This window comes from Lathamus discolor, chromosome 5 (assembly GCF_037157495.1).
Source record: "Lathamus discolor isolate bLatDis1 chromosome 5, bLatDis1.hap1, whole genome shotgun sequence".
NCBI classification, from domain to species: domain Eukaryota; kingdom Metazoa; phylum Chordata; class Aves; order Psittaciformes; family Psittacidae; genus Lathamus; species Lathamus discolor.
The window spans coordinates 12481565-12505676 of NC_088888.1; the positions used below are offsets into that span (position 1 = coordinate 12481565).

The 24112-nt window shown below is 40.1% G+C and overlaps 1 protein-coding gene and 1 long non-coding RNA gene across 3 annotated transcripts; one reads left to right on the top strand and one right to left on the bottom strand.

Moving 5' to 3' along the window:
* The first annotated feature begins 132 nt into the window (after positions 1 to 132).
* Positions 133 to 16481, top strand: LOC136014786 (uncharacterized). Its single transcript, XR_010612869.1, has 3 exons — positions 133 to 415; positions 785 to 894; positions 15661 to 16481. It is a non-coding gene; the product is annotated as an uncharacterized LOC136014786 (long non-coding RNA).
* FBXO28 (F-box protein 28) lies at positions 4770 to 22815 on the bottom strand. 2 transcript variants are annotated; one of them, XM_065679782.1, is made up of 6 exons: positions 22552 to 22815; positions 16805 to 16914; positions 15653 to 15791; positions 13086 to 13281; positions 11399 to 11452; positions 4770 to 6398 (listed from the first exon to the last, which is right to left on the bottom strand). In XM_065679782.1, the coding sequence occupies exons 1-6, from the start codon at positions 22762 to 22764 to the stop codon at positions 6004 to 6006; spliced, it is 1107 nt and encodes a 368-aa protein (XP_065535854.1). In that variant the 5' UTR covers positions 22765 to 22815; the 3' UTR covers positions 4770 to 6003. The 2 variants fall into 2 exon arrangements, with proteins under 2 accessions (XP_065535854.1, XP_065535855.1); XM_065679783.1 differs by lacking the exon at positions 11399 to 11452 and having other exon boundaries at positions 22552 to 22813.
* Between the last annotated feature and the right edge of the window lie 1297 nt (positions 22816 to 24112).

The window sequence follows — 24112 nt, forward strand, 5'->3', positions numbered from 1 at the left end:
CATTTATAGCGCCGCGGAGGCGGCTCGGCGGGAGTCCCGCCCACCACCCCGGCTTCGCTTCCCATTGGCTAGCTGCCGGCTGTCAGGGCTGACAGGCCCCGCCCCTGCCCGAGACGTGCCTGGGCGGGCGGGGCGAGGCGCGATGAGAGGCCATCGCCTGAGGGGCCGGCCCCTCCTCAGTGCCGGCCCCCGCGGAGGGGCTGTTGTGTGTGCCCGCTTCGTTACGGAAAAGGTGCACATTGATCCGTCCTGCGGCCGCCGGAGCGGGCTGCGGCTCTCCGACCTTCTCGCTGGAGGCGTCCTTGGCCGAGCGGCCCGGTGTGGGCTGAGGGGGCCGTGACGCGCTGCGGCCTCAGGGGAGCAGATCGCGGGGCGGCAGCCTGCCCCTCAAACCAGCAGTGCGGTGGCCAGTGCTGTGGGTGCCCTTAATAACGCCTCGTGAATAACTGAGGGAGGGAGGGAGAGAAAAGTCTCGGCTCGTAACGCTGGCCCTCCTGCGCCCAGGCGCTGTGGAAACCCGGAGCTCCTTCATGGTTCACCGTGGTAGGGAGAACGAGCCGGCTTCATGTCCCCACACACCCCACCCCGCCGTGTGCTGCCTCCTGTCCTGAATGGTGCTCATGAGGGTTTAGCTGCCGGTGGGATTTCTGCCCCCTCGGTGGTGACAACCTGCCCAGAGGCCACCGCAGACTGTCGAGCAGACTCATGCGAGTTGCTTTATTAAGAATGGAAACAAACCGCATCTTCCAGTGGCTCTTCAAAAAGCACTTTTTCTTGTCCATAGGTGAGAGATGTGTGGTTGGAAGAACTAGATGTCAATTGGCCAAAGTCTAAACTTCTAAAAGCTACCTAAAGATACATCCTCAGCTGCAACTCCAAAACACCTGGGCCAAGGTAGGGCTCCATTTTCTTCGCTTTTTGCGGTAAGATGTTTTAAGAGCTTTGACAAACTTCTCTGTGAGAACTAAACTCCATTTTATCTGTCCCTGCCTCTATTTTGCATAAAATACTGACTGTGGGCAGTTCAGTTACAAAGACTACTTTATGTAGCAGTTAGAATGAGTACTTGCTTGGAATTTTAGTTGTCCTTAATTCCATTCTAATGATAGATAAAGCAGTAGATGCCTCTTATGACAGATAAAGGACTAGGTGCCTCTTAGGATTGATAAAGCAATAGACATCACTTGTGATAAAGTGATGGACACCTTTTATGATAGAGAAAGTGATGGATACCTATATGATAAAGGTATAGATGCCTCTTATGATGGATAAAGGAATAGACACCATTTACATTAATAAAAGTGATAGATGCCTGTTATAATAGAGGAAGTGATGGACACCTCTTACAATAGATAAGGCAGGTAGATGCCTCTGTGATAGAAAAGGTATGTAAATCAATAATAACTGATAAAAGTAACAGAGGAAGTTGTCATAAATTATACCTGATGTATGAATGTAATATGAATATCTCAAGGTTCATGATGCATCACTTGAAATTTATTAATAATAATGAATAAAAAAGGCCAACAAATATTACCTCATGTGCAATGGTGCAAATGCAGTGGAAATACAATTCCTACTTGAAAATGTTTACAACCTAAAGTAATGGACAAAACACAGGATCTATGAGATGAAACAGCTTTGCAAATATTTTTGTTTACACACATTTTTAATCTGTGCATATTAGAATGTGAATTAGAAGTGAAAACGGGAAGAGTGGAAGAAAGACGGAAACGTTATTCACAGCTTTTCCGTCCATAGTCACATGTGAAGAGTGGTGCAGCATACACAGGAAAATCGATGTTTCCATTTCATCAAGGCATTTTATCCTTGTTTAGTTTTACTTCTTGCTCAGTGACTGCTTCACAATAAACCAGGAAGTGCGTTTGAGTTACCAGAGCAGAAGTTGTTTGCAAAATTGCCAGGATCACAAGTGTTTCACTCAATGTCAAAAATGGGTGATGGAAAGTTCAGTTCCCAGCTCCAGCTTTGGACGCCATGGGTCTGATGGACTGGTTGAAAAACAAGTCTCCCTTGTTCCTCAAAATGTTCCCTTCTCATTGTAGTTCAAATATTAGCACTGCACTAAAAACCTTCTCAACCATGGGAAGGATCCTGCAGAAAACAAAACATGGCTGCTGCTAAGAAAGGTCACTACTGACAGGAGCACTGGAGGAAAAAAAGACAACAGTATCGAGTTCAGTACACAGCAGCAGGTTTACAGCACTGCAAATGTATATAGGTTTGTAAATAGTCACAAGTTTCAATAGGGTAATTAAATAGATTCCAGATTTATAAAATAAACATTCCATTGCAGCCAAACAAGGCTTAAACAACTAAAACAAAAAATCAAATAAGAAAGTTCTGGGAAATGTAATTGCCCAAGTGTCCTGGAGTGCAGTGTTTTTCCTCATCACTGAGCCTTTCTGGTTTAAGCATTCCATGTAACAAATACAGATTAGGTCCTCAGCAAGGTAACAGGTGGAACTTTCCCTTCCAAAGATGAAGTTATCCAGTACCTAGCATGTCTTCAGCTGTCACAAAGCTAGAAAAAAAATCCTGAGTGCTCAGTTACGCATAAGCCACAGCTGGCAGCACATCCCCATCCACCCAGGAAGGTGAGATCCAGCAAGTACAACTGCAAGAACTGAGAGCACATGGACAAGTGAGCCGGTCCAAGAACAGTGCAAAGCAACATAGGAATGCAACTAGAGAGTATCGTAACAGTTAACAACTAGCAGATGTGTTGCGGTAAGATACTCCAAACTGAATTTACCTATGAGTGAAGTAACAATCACTGCAATTTGCCAGTTACCACCTTAAAATCATCAGGAACACTAGGAAATCAGGTTATCCTTGCTTGTCAAAACACACATTTAACTACTTTTTACATCACCCTATTTTCAAGAGGCTCTTGATGCAGACAGTTCCTTAGGTGATCTTAGCAGTTCCCATAATTAACTGTTAGAAGATCTTACTAAGAGCAACAAAGCTTCTGTTCAATACAGTCTTACCTTTTACATTAAGAAATCATGTGGAGGCATCCTTGTAACATTAATGAACTTCTGTGATTAAGTTAATGTGCTGAGTATCAGGAATTCAAGACCCTACCTTGAAACAAAGAGCTGTTACAAAGCAAGCTGCTGTGAGAAAGCTGGAGAAACAGGAAAGCCTCAGGAGTTTAAAGCTATTTTAAGAAATAGCTGTAGAAGACACTTGGCTTTCCCTGTCAACCCTGAGCTATACTGTTTCAGCTGTTGCTACAAGCACTAAAACTGAAGACAATGCAAATACCATTTTTTGTGTTAACTTGTAAATTACATCTTAGTCTCACTAATTTGAGGTTCTACCTTGAACAGATTCTGTGATCACTAATTGCTACTAACACTGTACTTTTTGAGGTTGATGATACCGATTCATGTAAACCTGCACAGAGATTTATAGTCAGAAATTATTTTACTTCAGACTATTTATCAGCTTGTTCATATACTGCAAAATGCACCCTTTTATATTTAGTAAGGGTCAATATGGGATCAGATATTAATGTTCCAGTTATTCCTCTACTATTACTTGTTTTCCATACTCTATCTATACCACTAGTGTATATTCCAGTCTAAGAGTCATCTCCCTCCCTCCCCAGGAAGCGAAAACAAAATAGTAGCATACCTTTGCTGTGACATTTCTTCGAGATTGCTTGTAACGATCCCCCTCTACCACTTAAATTTCATGGGGCTCATTCAATTTTACTACATTTGGTAGCACACAGAGGATCAGGATACACCTGCAAACTTGCAGCACATGGTACTTCCTTTAGTTGAAGGTTCCAACTTGGCACCATTCACAGAGAATGTTTCATGTAACAATAGGCTGTTGTTGTTCTTTCCAGCTCAGTTTACACGTGGCTTACACACAGATTCACAAATATATTAATATGAATAACCTGAAACTATTTGTATACTAGGGGGGAGGGAGGGAACTGTTTGCATCTTCTAGAATAAGGAAACTGAAGTGAAAGATATTGAGATATATGAATTAACCTTTTCAGTATAGGCAATTCCTATTTAACCACAAATATGGGGTAGTGAAGAAAACTACATCAATGTGTCACCATGAATGACCATTAAATGAATTTGTATCAGGTGACGGACAGCGGTTACAGCTATCATTCCAAATCTTTTAAGATTATTTTCTAGAAGACAAAATATATGCTTTTACACTGAACAGCAGATATCTACCTTAATGAGGTCCACAACAGTAAAAAAGCAATTTACTCCTTTAACAGTTTAACCTTTCCCTCAGATAACTTTGTATCACTTAAGCAGTATGTTTGGGTTTTTTAAAGGACACAAACCACCCAACAAGTTTATTTGAAAATTAGATGTCTGCTAAATATTAGGCATTTGCAATGTTACTTCTGATATGAGCTAATATGTTTTAGAAGTAAAACTTGTAGCTGAAGTTTTAGGGAAAGGTCACTTTCCCCACAATTGTGTAACATTTGACCAGACAATTTCTGCTTTGTTCACCAATTTAAATACAACCACTACGTGATGCTGACAGCCACATAAAATGTATGAGAAATTTGCATTTTAACTCATGGTAATAACAGCAAGATTCTGACCAGCTCCAAATGCAGTATTTGCATTTTCAGTGCCACACCAATTTGAATTCAGTACCACCTAAACACAAAGCAGCAGCTGATTAAAAAAAAAAAACAACCCCGTAAGTCAAATGATAAAGCTACATAGTTTAGTACATTAAAACAAAAACAAGGACAATGGTATTTTTATAAAGTTCCAAAAATATACAGATGGGGAAAAAAAAAATAAATCACTGTACACAACTCTGAGGTTGTTAAGGTGATCAGAGACACTGAACAGTGCAAGACATGCTTTTCCAGTTACAAGCTCAAAACAGAAGTGCAAAAGAAATTAAAGCTTTGTCTGAAGTGATTTACCTTTTCGGATAAGGAAACTGTAGAATATTGTCATCAGTGTTACAGAGAAATTTCCACCCCACCCTGAACACATACACACAAAATAGTTGAAGTTTTTCCGTAATACAGAATCTCATTCAAACATGTCCCCCTGAGCTTGGGTATTCTGGGGACAATTTGATACTGATTAAATGCTGGCCTGTGAATCAAGTGATCTCAGTTCTCCAGCTTTGCCTAACTGTACCTGTGATTTACAGGCAGCGAGAGAAGGAGAGCACCTGGGTTCAAACTCGCCTGTGTGAGACCACATCATTGTCAGAAAGCAGATGCTAAGCCATGGCTGAGGAACAAAGAAATTGCTTTATAGGTCTCTGCTCTCTCCCAGAGTTCAGAACAACTTCAGGCAAGTGCTTTTGGTAGGCTGACAAAGCCGCACATGCATAAATCCATGCAAATGTGGAATATGGCTCCCAAGACCAACATCCAGGGGGTGTGCATGTGAAGACCAGACAGAGGCCTTTCCTTTAAAGTTTACGAAAATACATAGCCAATACTGTAGCTTAAGCAGTCAGTGTTGTTACAGAGACCCCCAAAAAGTATTAACTACTTTTCAGACATTCCAGACAAGGTCACTTTTAACAAAAAAAGTTCAAGTTCTCTAAGCCAAGATTTTACAAATGGATCTTTGCTTCAAGTGAACAGGACATTTGTTTTTATGCTTAACTTTTTAATCAGTTAAGACTGAATTTATTTAAGGTTTTTATTTGAACATATGCATAAACACAAATAAGTTTACTTTAATCACATCAGCACAAAAAAAAGTTAATCTTTCAAAGCAGGTCTGGTTAGTATGTAACTGTTGCAAATCTGAAAGATTTTGTGCATTAGGCCCATCCATACAGTAAGCAGGGGAAAAGTCTCAATGAAAGAAATTACTGTTCAAGTCTAAGTGGTGTTTTGAAGAACCAGCAGCCTAAGTGACACCATGAAGCTAGTCACAAACAAGCAGACCTGCTTGGGCTACTAAAGATAAGTGTATCCTCCTGAAAGTGTTGTTTACTCCCAAGTTATTTTCTGTTTCGAAGGCGTTTAGATTTCCTAGGACAGTCTGTGGATTCAACCGTCTTCCTCCGTTTTCTAGGAGATTGTTCATTTGAGCCAGACCCTGAAGAATTTCCTACTGTGCTCTCCGTCACATCTCGCAGCTTGCGTTCAAGCTCAGCCAATCGGGCATTCTGTTCACCTATGATTTGGGTTTGCTCAAGCAGTTTCTGATCTTGATCTTGGAGTTGTTTCTGTTGCTCTTGCACCTTGATGCGAAGCTCTGAGATTTCACGCTTTAGAGATGTCAAGCCTGTGCCATTTGCTCTTATTTGCTGCTGGAGTTTAGTGACTTCCTGTCTTGAAGGGTTCTGCTTGGAGAATAGCTGCATTGTTGTCAGTGCAGCAGAAGGTCCTGGAACTTCGGAGAAAATTGCAATTAATCCTCTACAACTTTAAGACAGAAATTGTGTCCCAGTTTTCATATTTTACTTATCCCTACTCCCCAAACATAAATCTGAAACAGGTTGCAAGTTATGTGAACATGTCACCAGATTTACAGTCACAAAGGCAGGCTTCGAAAATGGGGGCTGTTCAGCCGGAAGAAGAGAAGCTGCATGCAGACATCATAGCAGCCTTCCGGTATCTGAAAGTGGCCTATGAAGATGCTGGAAAGGGACTCTTCATCAGGGATTGTAGCGACAGGACAAGGGGTAATGGGTTAAAGCTTACACAGAGGAGATTCAGGTTAGATATAAGGAAGAAGTTCTTTACCATGAGAGTGGTGAGGCACTGGAATAGCTTTCCAAAGAAGTGGTAAATGCTCAATCCCTGGCAGTGCTCAAGGCCAGGCTGGACAGAGCCTTGGGTTACATGGTCTAGTGCAAGGTGTCCCTCCCCATGGCTAGACGATCTTAAGGTCCTTTCCAACCCTAACCATTCTATGATTTAAGTGTATAACAAGAGCACATCGCATCCCAGAGCACAATTAGCTTAATTTAAAATACGTAAGATTCTCAGTAGTGTGGAAAACAGCTCATCATTAGTTTTCTGTATATAAGCTGCCTTCCTTTTGCTGTATCAAAAATTACATAAAGACATCATCTAGACTTAGTGTTAACAGATGTTAGGGCAAAAACCAACAACATGACTTTAAATTATTTATTACAAAATAGTAATAATAAATATATTTCAATGGAGGAATAAAACTGTGCTGTCTTAGTTGTAGACAACTAAAACTCTACAATGTTGTGGTTTGGGGCTTAACAAGGCACTACACTTACACTTACTTTCTGGACGAACACGTTTTACTTTCCATCCTTTTGAAGGATTCTTCCTAAATGCTAAAATTATTCTAGGTTCTGGGCCTGGGTCTCCTGATCCTACTAAAGATCCTGCAAATCAAGGACACTAAAAACTACAGAATAAACTATGTCACCTATCATAAGATATCTATCACTTTATCTATCATAAGAGCTATCTATCATTTCCTCTATGGCAAAAGGTACAAGAGACATCTATCACTTTATCATTCCTAAGAGGTGTCTATCAATTTATCTATGTTAAGAGGAGTCTATCATTTTATCTACACTAAGAGGCATCTATCACTTTATCTATCCTAAAAGGCATCTATCACTTTATTGTAAAAGGTGTCTATCACTTTATCATAGAGAAAGTGATGGAGGCCTGCTATCATAAACAGGTGTCTGTCACTTCCTTTATTGTAAGAGATACAGATCACTTTAACTGTTGTAAAAGGCATCTATCACTTTCATCATAAGAGGTGCCCATCACTTCACCATCCTAAAGAGGCACCCATCACTTTATTGTAAAGATGTTCATCACTTTATCATAAGAGGCATCTATGACTATCATAAAAGGCATCTATCACTATCATAAAAGTTGCCCATCACTTTATCATAAAAGGCGTCCATCACTTTATCATAAGGTGTCTATCACCTTATCTATCGCAAGATGCATCCATCACTTTATCTGTAGTTAAGAGGCATCCATCACTTCCTCTATCAAAACAGATGTCTATCATTTTAACTATCGTAAAAGGCGTCTACCCCTTTATGCATCCTAAGAGCCGTCTATCCCTTTATCTATCATATAGGTGCCCATCACTTATAAAAAAAGTTTATCACTTCATCATAACAGGTATGTCACTTAATCCTAAGAGCCATCTACCATGATCATAAGAGTCATCTATTGCCTTATCTATCATTAGAGGCATCTGTCGCTTCATCTATCATGAAGGGCATCTATCGCTTCATCTATAATTAAAGGCATCTATCCTTAGAGGCTTCTATCCCTTTATCTATCAAGGAGGCACTTATCACTTTATCAGTCCTAAGAGCCATCTATTGCTATCGTAAGAGGAATCTACCGCTTTATTATCGGTGGCATCTATCGCTTTATCTATCACAGAGGCATCTATCGCTTTATCTATCACGGAGGCATCCATTATGTTATCAATCATAGAGATATCTATCACATTATCTATCAGACACCTATCACTTTATCATAACAGACATCTATCAATTTATCTATTATTAGAGATATCTATCACTATCTATAATAGAGGTATCTTATCACTTTATCTATTATGGAGGCATCTATCACTTTATCACAGGAGCCATCTATTACTTTATCAATCCTAAGAGCCATCTATCAATTTATCGATCTTAAGCAGAATCTATCGCTGGTTTAAGACACTCTACCTCTCTATCTTTGAGGCATCTATCACCTTATGTATCATTAGAGACATCACTTTATCGTAAGAGGCCTCTATCGATTATCAATCCTAAGAGCCATCTATCACTTTATCAATTCTAAGAGGTGTTTATCACTATCAGTAGAGGCATCAATCACCTTATCTATCATTAGAGGCATTAGTTTATCATAAGAGCCATCTATCACATTATCAATCCTATGTGTCATAGAGGCATCTATTACGTTATCTATCATAAAGCTATCTAACACATTATCTATCATAGAGACATCTATCACTTTATCCATCACAGAGGCATCTATCACTTATCCATCATAGAGTCATCTTATCACTTTATCTATTATGGAGGCATCTATCACTTTATCAATCCTATGTGGCATCTATGACTACCTTAAGAGGCATCTACTGCTTTATGTATCATTGAGGCATCTATTGCCTTATCTATCATTACAGACATCTATCTCTACCAATCCTAAGAGACATCTATCACCTTATCTATAATTAGAGGCATCTATCACCACATCTATCATTAGAGGCATCAGTTTATCATAAGTGAAATCTATCACTTTATCTGTAATAAAAGACATCTATCACTTCACCAATCATTAGAGGCATCTATTACATTATCTATCATAGAGACATCTACCAATTTCTCATCAGAGGCATCTATCACTTCATCAATCATAAAAGGTATCTATCACTTTGTCTATCACAGAGGCATCTTATCACTTTATTAATTATGGAGACATCTATCACTTTATCAATCATAATAGGTATCTATCACTTTGTCTATCACAGAGGCATCTTATCACTTTATTAATTATGGAGACATCTATCACTTTATCAATCATAATAGGTATCTATCACTTTGTCTATCACAGAGGCATCTTATCACTTTATTAATTATGGAGGCATCTATCACTTAATCATAATAGGTATCTATCACTTTATTAATTATGGAGGCATCTATCACTTTATCAATCATAATAGGTATCTATCACTTTGTCTATCACAGAGGCATCTTATCACTTTATTAATTATGGAGGCATCTATCACTTAATCATAATAGGTATCTATCACTTTGTCTATCACAGAGGCATCTTATCACTTTATTAATTATGGAGGCATCTATCACTTAATCATAATAGGTATCTATCACTTTGTCTATCACAGAGGCATCTTATCACTTTATTAATTATGGAGGCATCTATCACTTTATCAATCATAATAGGTATCTATCACTTTATCAAGGGGCATTGATCATTTCGCTTATCATAGAGGTATCTATCACTTTGTCTATCATAGAGGCATCTTATCACTTTATCAATTATGGAGGCATCTATCACTTTATCAGTCCTAACAGCCATCTATTATTTTATCAATCCTAAGCATCTACTGCTTTATGTATCACTGAGGCATCCATAGCCTAATCTATCATTATAGGCATTTATCTCTTTATCTATCATTAGCGACAACTATCGCCTTATCTATCAAAGGCATCACTTTATCATAAGAGGCATCTGTTGCTTTACCTATCACAGAGGTATCCATCGCTTTATCTTTCATAACAGGTATCTATTGCTTTATCTTTCATAACAGGTGTCCATCACTATCTATTACTTTATCAACCCTGAGAAGCGTCTATCACTACCATTAGAGGCATCTACCACTTTATCATTAGAGACATCTACCACTTTATCATTAGAGACATCAGCCACCTTATCTATCATTAGAGGCATCTAATGCTTTACCTATAGAGGCATCTATTGCCTTGTCTATCATTAGAGGCATCTATCACTTTATCTATCATAGTCATCTATAGCTTTATGTTTTGTAACACCTGTCCAACATTTTATCCTAAGAGGTATCCATCACTTTATCATAAGAAGTACCTATCCTTTATCTATCTTATGCGTGTCCATCACTTTATCAATCCTGAGCCATCTATCACTTTATCAGACCTTAGGGCCATCTACTCTGCTCTCTTGAGACCTCACTTGGAGTACTGTGTACAGTTCTGGTGTCCTCAATATAAAAAGGACATGGAGCTGTTGGAGCAAGTTCAGAAGAGGGCCACGAGGATAATCAGGGGACTGGAGCACCTCCTGTATGAACAGAGGCTGAGAAAGTTGGGGCTGTTCAGCCTGGAGAGAAGCTGCGTGGAGACCTCAGAACAGCTTCCAGTGTCTGAAGGGGGCTACAAAGATGCTGGGGAGGGACTCTTCATTAGGGACTGTAGTGACAGGACAAGGGCTGATGGGGTTCAAACTTAAACAGGGAATGTTTAGGTTAGATATAAGAAAGAAGTTCTTTACTGTGAGGGTGGTGAGGCACTGGAACAGGTTACCCAAGGAAGCTGTAAATGCTCCATCCCTGGCAGTGTTCAAGGCCAGCTTGGACAGAGCCTTGGGTGACATGGTTCAGTGCAAGGCATCCCTTCCCATGGCAGAGGGGCTGGAACTAGATGATCTTGGGGTCCTTTCCAACCCTAACCATTCTATGATCCTGTCTTTTGCTATCATAAATCTATTACCTTATCTATCACAAGAAGCATCTATCACCTTATATATCATTAGAGGCATCTATCACTTTATATTTTCATAACAGGTATCCATCACTTTATCATAAGAGGCATCTATCACTTTTCCGTGCTTTTAGACTTAACAAGATACTACTGTTTAACTTACTTTTTGGAAGAACATGTTTTACCTTCTGTCTTTTACGGCGACACTTCCTAAATCCTAAAACCAAACTGGATTTAGTGCTTGGGGCTCTTGATTTTAATAAACATCCTGTAAATCAAGGAGACTAAGAGCTACATTATAATTTCTGTCACTTTATCTACTATACAGCATCTATAACTTAATTGTAAGAGGTGTATAGCGCTATCTTTTGTAAAAGGTATCTATTTCTTTATGAGAGGCAGCTATCACTTTATCTGTTGTAATGGTCTCTATGATTTTATGTATCATAAAAGGTGTTCATCACTTTAACTACTGTAAAACTGTCTTATCACATTATCGTAAGAGATATCCATCACTTTATTGTAAAGGTTTTTATCACTATTGTAAAAGGCATCTATTACTTTATCATAAGAGGCATCTATTACTTTATGTATCACAAGAGGCATTTATCACTATCTATCCTAAGGGATTTATCTCTATCACTTTATCTATCTTATAAGGTGTCTGTCACTTTATTGTAGGGTATCTATCACTTCATCATAAAAGGTACATACCACTTTATCACACAAGGTGTCTATCACTTTACTCTTCTAGTAGTGCCCTGTGCAAGTAAGATGCAATTTTTAAGTGCTGCACACAGAGCACAGTATGGAACAGCCTACAGGAACATCTTTTTCCTCCTGTTAGGATGCCAGCATAGTTATTGTTATGTCACACTCAAGGGTCACCATTATGGGAATTTTGCTCCTCCCTCAGCACAAGAGAGGTATTCTTATGTGACATGAAGCCTTGGCCTTGAAAGGCTGACTGACATCAACTATGGTTTTGGGTAATCTTCCTCAACTGAGAGACTCAATGGACTTCAGGTATAACTAACAGGGTATAATTGAGAGGTGGTATACAAACTGATGGCTAGAAGATGAACAGGACATACCAGAAACAACAAGCAGCTCCTATAGTCAAGCCTGTTGTTGTCACTAAAGATGTAAATATCTTTCATTTGTATTAAGTTACCTTTTCAGAGAATTAATTTTGCAGTCCTCAAGAAACATGAAGATGTTCAGCACAGGGAAAATAATGTGCGTACTAACCTTTTGCTTTTGGCCATTATAAGAGACAACTACCTTAGATTTTGGTTCAGAAAAGTTCTGGAAAGTCTGACAGAGTACATGAAGGACCAGTTTAATTGGTTATTTACAGACTGTTATTTGAATTGCCTTTTTATGATTGCCTATAAGTGTTTTGCATGTTAGTGTATACGTTAGTGCTCCAGGAAAGTAAAAAAAAAAGAAGCACATAGAAGGATGTTCTAGCCCTTTATGCGCTACAGCAGCTGAGGTTAATTCATTTGCTGATTGTCCTGAAAATAGAAGGCATCAAGTTGTCATCTCACGTGCCAAATTTCAACCAAGTGCCAACGATAGCGTCTCATTCATTGGTGGCACAAAAGCGTTTGTTTCATGAATACATACTATGCAGAATTCTAACATACATTCAAGTGACTGTTCTTTTGGTAGTACAAAGGCTCCTTAAATTTCAAAGAAAATGAATTTCAGTTAGCATTCCTAAAAAACAAGTGTCATCAATGTTTATGTAATAAAGCTCACATTTAAGGGAGGGAGCTTTGAAAAGATGCAGTGCTGTAATTCTTAACAGAAGAACAAAATAGATGTTACGTTGGAATTAATACCTGGGGCAGTTCCTATCAGCCGTCCTGATACATCTGACCCAGGCATCTTTCTTTTCAGTATTGGAACAATCTTCTCATCAAAATATTCCATAGCCATGGAGGAAATGTCCCTTAGTTCTTGGAGAACTTCATGAGCTCTCTGAGGAGCTCTTGTAGAGTTTACATATCTTAGCACACGATAAATTTCATCTATTACCTAAAACATTTAAGAAGAATTAGGATTTTATGGTAAAAGCAAGATTATTTCAGACCATTTTTGAAAGCATATTCAGGGGTTTTTACTACATAACTATTGCATACACCGTGTGCTCAGTTCTATATCAGCTTTTTGAAATGAATTGCTGTTCGTGATATATCAGAGAAGCTCTTCACTTGATCTGTCATAACAACTCTCTTCAAATTCATGGAATGAGGCTCATTGCGTGAAATGTTGTTTCACTACATCCATACTTGAGTTATATAATGTATACTCAGTAGAGCATAGTAATTTCTTTCTGGAGAACCTGAAGCAAGTCACTTCCCCAGTAAATTATGAAACATGTGAACGGAGTAGCAAGACTTATGTCAGTGTGAACTGATGCAAATATTTATCTGAGTCCACTTGCATACACCCAAAATATTCCAAATTCTGATTAAGTCCAAAATATATTACTTTACAAAATATCAATCCACTACTGGTAGAGAACATAAGCACCCTCAATATGTTTGAAAAGCAAGCCCTTCCGGTAGGATAGAGAGAGACAAAAGGTGTCTTGCTAATGAATTATAGCATGAGGCTGTAAGATAGGTCAATATAGGAGTGCTGGTCTCTTAGTATCAAAACTACTGACACTGGGCTAAGAATGGTTGAAGAATCTCCTGAACAGCACAGATATTAAGGACTTAGAATCACAGGCAAGATATTACAGTTGCATCTTCTGTTTTAATAAGGGAAGCTTAGCTAAAAAGTTGCAAAAGCTAGACAAAAGTCTCATCACACAATGAGCTTACCAAAGACTTCTCTAATTTAACCCACTCTATATCCCGTTAGCAACAACATCCTTAAAGCATCCTCAACAGAAAATGTTTCAGCAGCACTCTGATATCACCAGGAACCCTCACACAGTACGCCAAACCTCAAATCAGGATTCACATATTCTAACACAGTTAAACAGTTCCTGTCAGTTCTGTGGCAGCTTCATTCAAACAAAATTTCGTGGGGGAACTAGACTGTAAGTGAACTCTGAGCCTTGAAATCTGTTGACAGAGTAAGCTCATACACTAAGTAAATAATACACACACACATACCCCCTTTTTAGCTGTTGTATCAGAATACAAACAAGGTCCTTATGACTTGGTACACCCAAGGGAAATGGCTGGCAAGCTCACTTGCCCAACACCTGCACACCTCAGATCTAGCTGAGTATTGCCTTTCTGTCTACTCTTCACAAAAGTAAGGCAGTATTTCTTTTAAGTATTCCATTTATCATGTGAGAATCAAGGACTTAAGTTCAATTTTATATTACATTTTTAAAAATACATGGCATATATAAAAAATAAAGTCAAATAAGCATATCTTAAATTATAATGATTTAAAATTAAATATCTAGTCACCAAGAGTATCAAGAAATCAAGTTACCCCCTCTTCAAGATAAAAATACATTTCATGCCAACAGTCTGTCCCACTGTACTGGAGAAATGCCTGCCATGCTTCACGTGAACCCAACACCTAAGTTCTCCACTCAGCCCAGTGCAATTCCATTATCCACCCATGAAGAATTAATATCATCCACCATTTCCAAATGGAAACATCCATGAATAGAGCATTAGGCTAATGTTCACAGATCTTGTTTCAACCCTGCGCTGTACCAATCCTCCTCAGATCATGATTTTGTCAATTCCCCTGAGCACTTCCATTATCACATCTTATAAACCAGTGCTATCTCTGATGTATATCTCCCTTGCATAATTTAAATTTTATGTTGAGGTATTATTTTGAAACACTGGAATTGTTCAGTAGTAGTCATATTTAGCACACTTTTAGCATATTAAAACTAATTTCGCCTACTGTACAAAAAATACCCCATCCACTGCAATACTGCACAATGTTTCCCCATACTAAATACCTTTATTCAAATAATCTGAAGTACTCAAATCCTTACAAAAGGTGTCCAAAATCTTCCTGACTACGTGTTTAGTGTTACGTGTAGTCTAAATTACTGCATCTTCTGATGACCAGGGCTCCAGCCATTTTGTGGAATTAAAATTGAGAATTAAACCCTACATATCATATGTTTCTTGTAAAAGGTTGTATAAGATACATAATGCTACAATTCACACATCCGAATTAAGAGATAACCTAAAGGAAAACTGAAATCGAGTTTGAAATCATTAATATTTAGATACAGTCTGGTTCATTCATTCCAGACTGTTATAGCAGAGCATTGGGTTGTGTGTTTGTTTGCAAGTTATGAAACACAGTTTCATATACACATTACATAAGTTTGTCCCAGCTGTCCCAAGTTAAGTTACACAACCATATTTTTTAAACACTGATATACATTCACTTAATAAAGCATATGTTTTACCTTTCCAGGTATGAAGCAACAGAGATTGGAATCCACATACTTCATGAAAGTCATATTTAACAGAGAGAGCCTTGTTTCTACAGCAGCAAGGATGTCTGCATGACGTGCTAATGAATGGTTTCTTCTTTCTGATTCCCGTCTAGAAGACAGACCATTAAGTGACACAGATTTAACAATGAGTCAACAGAATGAAACAGTAAAATCACTCAAGTTAACTTCACCTGTAAAACCCTCTGAGGTCTGAAAACGTAACCACTAACATTAGTTCTGCCTGTATGGAAATAACCTGCTGTGGACTGAGAACAAGCTAGTAATAGCATACCACACTGAGACAGAATTTGTTCTCTAAATAATCACCTTATGTGATCCATAAACTCCATACATAATTTAGGACTATTTAAAAACAAACTTTCACTACTAACTAGCAGTAGACACTAAGTCAGTGTGAATGTTTTTATCCTCCCATATTCCTACAGTTAATACTTCAATGCAGCTGACAAATTTAATATACTAATAGTGCTTCCTACAAAATTGATGTTGAGTTCTAAGTTATTTTGACAAAGGATCTCTACAATAAACACCATTGAGTCTCTTCACTCTGAGAAATCTGACAGGACACAGCAGTAGCTACACTTAATTCACCGTAAAGAGGAGAAAATCATTGCTTTAAGTGAGAAACTAGCTCCCAGTAATGCTCACATGCCAACCTTCACTCCCTTTCCCTGTTTCATCCTTGACACTGAAAAAAATCTGCTGGTTTTTTCAAGCAGTCGTAGATAAATCATAAATAAAGGGAGTCAGTCCTGAAAAAGACTGGCATTTATTCTTTTCTAGGAGTCCTTGCTTGATTTGCCAGAAGAGGAAAGTAGCACATATCTACTCTTTTTTCTGTTTAAAATACCACAGACACTTTCCAATATTCCTGTACATAGTATACGACAACTTACATTCATCCACACCATTATTCTCTAGTTAGATCTTAGGTCATGGTGCTTTTGGGGAAAAAACAATAAAAATTAAATAAAACCAACTGTGACTCAAATTTTCAATATATAAATAAGCAGAATTAGCCAGCAACAAATTCCTTTTCAATACTCTGCTTACAAGAATCTAGCACATTTAAATGTAAGTACAGTTTTAACTGGTACATACCTTGGAAGCTGAGCTTTAACTTGCTTTTGACACAAGTTGTGATATCTTTCCACTTTAAGAAATCCTTGATTTAACATCCTCTGGCAAACCAAGTCCATTCGCTTGCAAACCTGGATTTAAGTAAAAAGAAAAACTTCATGCTCAATTAAGGCCACAAGTCACTTTTACTGTAACCTTATCCATACTTGCTGGGTGGTAAAAGATTCTCTTATTGGTTTTTTTACATTTTAAGAAGCAGAAACTGTAGCTAAGCTTAAGGCATCACCGTCTCTAAAAAGGCTCTCTGACAAGGGTACTCCAAAAAAAGGCAGCTATGTTCCATACAGTTCACAATCTCTGATACCATTATCTCCTGATATTGCTTAACAAGAGACAGGAGGCTGGATACCACTCATATATATGCAGATACAATTTTAATGGAAGTTGCAAATGCCTGTACCTGGCTTTTAACATTGTCTCCAGAGTGATTCTGGTAAATCAAGTCAATGTTTTATAGTCTCAAAAAAGAAGATTTTAAAAGCAAGAAATCATGATGGGTTTCCTTCAGCATTTAAGGCTTATGTTTTTGAAGATAGCCACAATTAAATTTAAACATTTAAGCAATACACTGCACGTGAAACAAGATTCCTTTGTGTATAATGTATTTTCTTTGTTTAACAGATTCCTTTATTTACCACGTTGGGTACCAACATGCCTCAATTTTTTTCAACACATGCAGGGATAAAAGATATTAATAGCTGCAAAAAAAAAAAAAAAGCCAACCCTCAATAAACTGCTACATTTAAACCTTCGCCATGTAACCAGTTCCAAGACAAAGCCAACTTATACAGAAGTTTAAAGCAACTGCAATTCAAGTCTGAAGATGAGTGAGTTTAGTGAACCAACTGCAATTTGAAATTGTTTCTATTGAGTTTCTTTGTGGTTTTGGTTTTTGGGTTGGTTTTTACTGAAGTGCGTAACTCCCACAGTGACCCCACTTTCTAATGGGTTAGCTTTGGCTTTTTTTTTTTTTTTTTTAAATAAACACTCCATAAACTATTCACTTCATAATTTTAAAGTTTATGTAAGTTTATACCTTGAGGTATAAACAGAAAAAGACAGAGATTAGGCCATCCATTTCCTTCCTTGAGGAAGGAGATTCTCACTTCTCCCAGAAAAGCCTACAATTATTTTCTGTCTATATGGAAAGCACTACTGAAAGTTCTACTTTCAGTGAGTCTTCTAGCCACAGGTAGTATAAGTTCTGTGAGTAAGAACTGACCATTTTCAAACGGATCTGTAGTAATGGACCTTTAAGCAATTGCTGTGAATCCGTTTGAGCTCCTTTGTCTTAGACCTTCCTTGTCAACAGCCAAAGAAGAATGAGACAGGCTAACTACAGAGGCACAGTCTCAGCACTCTCTCCCACATTCACTGAATCACCTAAAGCATCTCCAGAGTATAAACAATAATGCTGGCCCTTCAACTACAGAAAGAAGGAAACTGTCATGTTCCTTCTGAGGTATTAGCTGCATTAAGGATGCCTTGACCTGTTACCATTTTGAGTACAAGACTTCACAGCATACTTGTAGTACTAATGCTGTCAAACCCCTGAATCAGGAACTAGCACCCACACAAAGGCTATGTTAGCTATGCAACTGTTCAGCACAAAAAAAGAAAACAATCCTCAATATATTAAGTACAAATTCTGAGGAATCAGTAGTTTTAACCATGTGCATACTGACATCTGGCGGCAGGAAGGACCTTTCCACGTGCTGAAGGCCTCCCACATCCAAGACACCAAGTCCCAGTGGGTAACACGAAATGCACCAGGTTTTTAACACTGGGTATTTTTATTCTTCTTAATGCCGTGTAATGCAAGCAAATGGTTAATGCTTTGCTCCCATTTCTGGACATTACCCATATTTGTGTCCATATCAGTCTAGAAGCCAAACACTAAACAGGTAACAGGTACCACCAGAAACTGAATGTTTGTCTGTCATTTATTTTATCAATCACCTCTTAACTCTTAGCTGGTTCATGGTTCATCATTTAAACTATACAGCTTCTATATTTCTAGGAACAATATACCCCTTTTAGTAAACAAACTAACTGACACAATCTACTAAGCGACTACTACCACCTTCCCTCAAGCATGTCTTACTTCTTCCAAGCTTCACCTGGGATCAAAAGAGAGATAAAAATATCCTAATGTATTCAGATTCAATATATGTTTTTCTTCTTAGAAGCTACACAACACAGTATTTCATAATGCCTTTCAAGGGTAAAATGTAACTGACAAAATGTTGATGACTTCAGCAAGAAGCTTTAAAATAGAAATGTTCGTAAATACAGATTTACAGCAACTAAGGGAAGATGAAATCCATGCTGTCCAAAGGCCCTCAGTCCCTATTTGTGCTCTGCAGAAAAGAAGCACAAGTTTGCTGAAGAATCCAAGACACTTCTGAAGTGTGTCAGAATCCATAACCTTCTCCTCAGAGTGTTCATGGAGACTCTGTAGACTGGTTTTAATCATGCTTGCTGTTGTAACAGCCTCAATGGAAGTGCATTTCCAAGCTCAGACATGTGAGTGGAATAAAAATTGAATATAAAAATATCATTATTGTCCACTCACGTAAAAACTCCAGAGCTTCTTTACGTCATAAAAAAAAAAAAAAAAAAAAAAAAAATCCAAGTAAAAGAAGCCTTCAAAAGCTGGAATAGAGCTGGCTTCCATACCAGCGTACTAGGCTGCAGCTCATCCAGAACATCACAGCTTCAGACATCAGGATCTTTTCGGTTTTCTGTGTTTCTCTTACGATAACATATCAGGGGAAGTAGATTAAGCATACTCAAAAGGATGAAAGCAAAATGCCACTGCTTTTCCCCTCATTCACTTTCTCTGAACAAATTCTGGTAACTCAAGAACTGCAGTTTCAGACAAGGCTGCATTTTGAATACCTATTGCTCAGTCTCCATTAATTTAGTTCTACTTCACTACTTAACCAGTAGTGCTTAATTTGTGTTTTTAAATGCAGTAACACCAGGAAGAGCAGAAAGCATTATGCTCAGGAAAGCAAGTGCTCCTTTGCACAATGAGGGGCCCATGGTCTTACCTTGCCTAACAGCAATCAGCAGCAGGAAGTGTTCTTTGCCTTAGCCTTTGGGAACAGAAAAAGGCTTATGGATCTTAAGCCTTAGATTATGCTCCTCATCATACTCAATATAAACAATAAAGGTTCCCATCTCTATTTTAATTTGAAAATGTTCTAATGTTCTGTCCTCCCACCCAGTCAACTCCTTAGTCTGTCTTCCTGTACACACTCCAGATCTAACACCAGTTCAATTTAAAGATTATTTTTCTTTTATCAGAGAGCTACAGTACTCTAGAAGATAGCAAAGATCAGGACATCCATTTCCTTCAATGCTGGGATACAGAGAAAGCATCCAAGTGATCAGTTTAGGGAATCCACATTTTGTGTCTACAAGTTTGAAGAAACTTCGTTTAGGCTGATTGCTGTCCTGGACTGTATCTTCCTACCTTCCTCAAGATGCTTTATCCCAAGGACTGACACATTTTAAGGGTTAATGAGGCAGCTTTTGGACATATTTTTAATATGCATGAGTCCTAAGTAATTTAATCCCTGTCATTCAACTAATTTGTTCCTGTGAGGTGCCTTTTGCAGAATACTACTCATTATAAGATACACCCATTCATCTTTGATAAGCAGCTCAAGTCAGTTCTCATAGAGAAGAAAAAATTACTGTTGCGGAAGACAGATCTTAAGAGCAGGAATATACAAGTGCCTCCCAAGATTACTTTTAGCCTTTAAAAATCTGAAAGTGATGAAATTTCATTATGAATTTATGCCTGGGCATTGTTATTTTTACAGGCCACCTTAACTCTGTCAACCTCATCTGGCATTATGCAAAACATCCAGTTTCTTCCTTTCAGGGAGCTGCTAAGAGAACACCTTTGGTTCTGAATGGCCACACAAAAGCCCTAGCTGATCAGGCTTATGTTGTTATGAGCTGTACTTTTGACTAGGTCAAACCAGAAGGGCTTTGGTTCTCTGTATTACAGCTGGTTAACAAAGACAAGTGTGCTTTCTTCTCAGAAGAATGCTCATAATGCCTTCTGATGTGCTTAAGGGAACAGTAAGGAATTGGATGGAGATTAAGTTTCTTGGCTGTTACTGACTCAAAAACTAAAAATAGAGAAAGACCAACTGAATAGTTTCCTTCATTTTATGTCTAGTATTGTTCTCTCTGTGTGTCTAAGCTGGTATTTATCCAATCTGGATTTGCATATTTCTGAAACTTCTGAAACAGTCAGTCATCTGGAAAAACGAACTTGCAGGTGCTACACAAGAGAGCATAGAAATGTTTTATTTTACTTCCCAACAAGCACTGAGCGCTCAGCCAGCTGGTTTAGCCCTCACACCACCATCTTTCCTATTCTCAGCTTCACTGCTGACAAAGCATTACTTACAAACATTAACTCAGAAAAGAAAAAAACTTCCAGTGACTGGCTACAGCTCCCAGGGATACCACAATTTACAAAATGCAATGGGAAAGTTGCAGCAAAGGGCTGTGCCTAGCACTGCAATACTGACCATGCAACACTAAGCATACCCAAACATACCTACTTCTTTTTGTTCAAATTGGAAGTACTCAAAAGCAGTGGCTGCAATCCAAAAAGACAGTGTTACATCTTTTTCACAGCTCTACTACCTACTTTCACAGAAGCAGCAAAAGTCTTTAGCAGACTGACAGCACGCTAGAAATATTTAGGTACTGGTGTACTTGGTGCAGTACGAGTAAGAACAGATTTTTTGCTTGAAGAGCTTTCAGTTTAAAGTTACAGTCAAGATGCAACACTTCAGGTTGCTGATCCAGGACACACATAGCCTAATTCTCTGCAGAAATATGCTTGCAATATTATCCAGTTTAGGCTAATAAAACTTCTTAAAATAGAAAGAGTACATCCAAGTTTACTGAGGGTTACATAAGCTATGCATTAATTCCCTATTATTCCATTTACAATCTCATATGAAATTCCGTAAGATAGCTGCTTGTCATATGTCCTAGTTTACATCAGGCTCCTCAGGCCAGCAGTTCAAGACTGATACACACTGATCTCATTGACAGCTGCACACTTTTTTTTTTTTTGCATTATAAAGTTCAGAGGTAGAAGTAGTATCTTTTATTAGATCTACTACTATGACTGGAAGAAGCAGGCAGCCTTTCAGGCACTCAAGGGCTTTTTTACATCTTCTTTTTAACACATTGATTTCGAGATAAAGCAGAGTCTTTGGAGCAGCAGGCTCACCATCTCCTACACTTGCAGGCTTAAGCTCTATACGTAAAAATAAGCACACACGCATGAAACACAATAGACAGGACCCCAAAGGAACGCAGTCGCCAGGGGAAATAAGCGTCTAGCAGCCCAGCAGCTTCTCGCAGAGGACGACCGGAATGAAAGCAGCAAGGTAAAACACGTTTAGGAAAGCCTGAATGAAGGCACACACCTACACGCCCATCACCCCCACACCCGAGGCTCGGGGACCGCTGGGGAGAAGGAAGAAAGCCCCATCCCACCGGCGACAGCGGCAGCCCTGCGGGGGGCAGCCGGGGCCGCCACCACCTTCCCCCCTCCTCCCGCCGCTGCTCCCCCCCCGGGGCCGGCGGCACCAGGGCAATGGGGAGGCATCCCCCAGCGGGCCGAGGTCGCGGCTGCTGCAAGGCCCTCGCCCCCCGTCCCCTACCAGGCGGAGCTGGCTTATCTCATCGTAGGACAGGAAGCTGAGGATGTTCTCGATCGCCACGATGGGCAACCCCATGAGCGTGTTGCTCTGAGGAGGCAGCTCCATGGGCGCCAGGCAGTCGTGAGACTCCGAGACCGTGGGCGGGGAGAGCCGCGCCGAGCCCAACGCACTGCCTTCCCCGTCCGACACGAGCCGCTCCTCCGGCGCCGCCATCTTCGAGCCCGGCCTTCCTCCACTGTGGGAGGAGAGAAAACCTTGCTCTGACGACACTTCCGCCCCCGGTAGAACGTTTTCTCCCTTGTTACCCGGGGGTTCGGTGTTGCTAGGGAGCGGGGCGGTAACGCCCACCGCCAGACTGAGGGAGGGCCTCGAACCGGGGCGGGGCGGGGCGGGGCAGGGCGGGGCAGGGCGGGGCGGGGCTTCGAGTTCCACCCTGCCCCGGGTGGTCGTGACGCTGCCACAGTTAAAACAGACAGCTGGAAATAAAGCCGGTTTCCTGGGCGCAATGGCAGCTTGAGGCTTGCTGTCGTGGGGGTTAAAAGCACAATCAAGGTTCGATAAGCACCTCAGGGCGTGTTCCTGACATGAGCTAAATCCTAGAATGGTTTGGGTTGGAAAGGGCCCTAAGATCATCTCGTTCCAACCCTCTGCCATGGGCAGGGACACCTCACACTAGCATGGTGCCCAAGGCGGTTGGAAGTGGCACCCGGAGCTCCCTGCACCAGCAGCCTGGCCCCATGCAACTGGGCTTTTGTGCAAAGCTATGGGTGTTTTTTCCTCCTGCTCTGTAGAAGAAGAGACACAAGAGTAAGGTGTTTGAGGAAGCTGCAGAAGCTCACATAGACAGAGGCTGTCCTAAGCAGGAAGGGATCCATCTAGGCCTGCTCCTCACTTCATGCAGGGCAACCTAACAGTTAAACCACATCTATATATCTATCTCCAAATGGTTCTTGAATGCCAAGTGGCTCGGGCCCTTGACCCCTTCCCCGAGGAGCCCATTCCTGTGCTGCATCACCCTCTCCATGTGGAGCTTTTCCCTAATACCCAACCTGAACTTCCCCTGAGGCAGCTTGATGCCATCCCCTCGCCCCCAGTAGCCAGACAGCAGCAATAGCGAGGGGAGATGAGCCCCTTCCGGAGGCAACTGTGAGAAGGACCTCCTGATCTTCCTCACTGCTGATACTCAGGGGTATGTACGGCAGTGCTTCCTCCACAACAGAAGAGTGGCAATGGCTATGCAGGCACAGGAAAATACGGTTGAATTACAGTAGGGCATCTACAGGACAGAAAAATACCTCTGGAGCTCATGAGGTGCAGCTACATACTTCTTACAAATGTCACCCAGGTCTTTCTATTCCACGTACAGACAGATGAGCATTCCCTTTTATGTCCAGCCTGGGCCTGCACTCCCTTGGCCAGGACAAGCAAGGGGAGCCCCAGCAGCCAGACGAACAGAGGGTGTGCAGGTCTGCTATGGCCTTCAGGGGTCAGAGCAAGCTGGCATGAACTGCAGCTGCCCGCAGAGCACTGCGTGGAACGAGACATCATTGAGGAGGTGAAA

What these genes read in the sequence shown, in the direction of transcription:
- FBXO28 (XM_065679782.1), bottom strand. Translation starts at nt 22,764, where the DNA reads ATGGCGGCGCCGGAGGAGCGGCTCGTGTCGGACGGGGAAGGCAGTGCG. An exon ending in GTTAAAGCTCAGCTTCCAAG is followed by an intron (nt 15,792 to 16,804) that starts GTATGTACCAGT and finishes TCTGTCTTCTAG; the next exon opens with ACGGGAATCAGAAAGAAGAA. An exon ending in GTTGCTTCATACCTGGAAAG is followed by an intron (nt 13,282 to 15,652) that starts GTAAAACATATG and finishes TAAATGTTTTAG; the next exon opens with GTAATAGATGAAATTTATCG.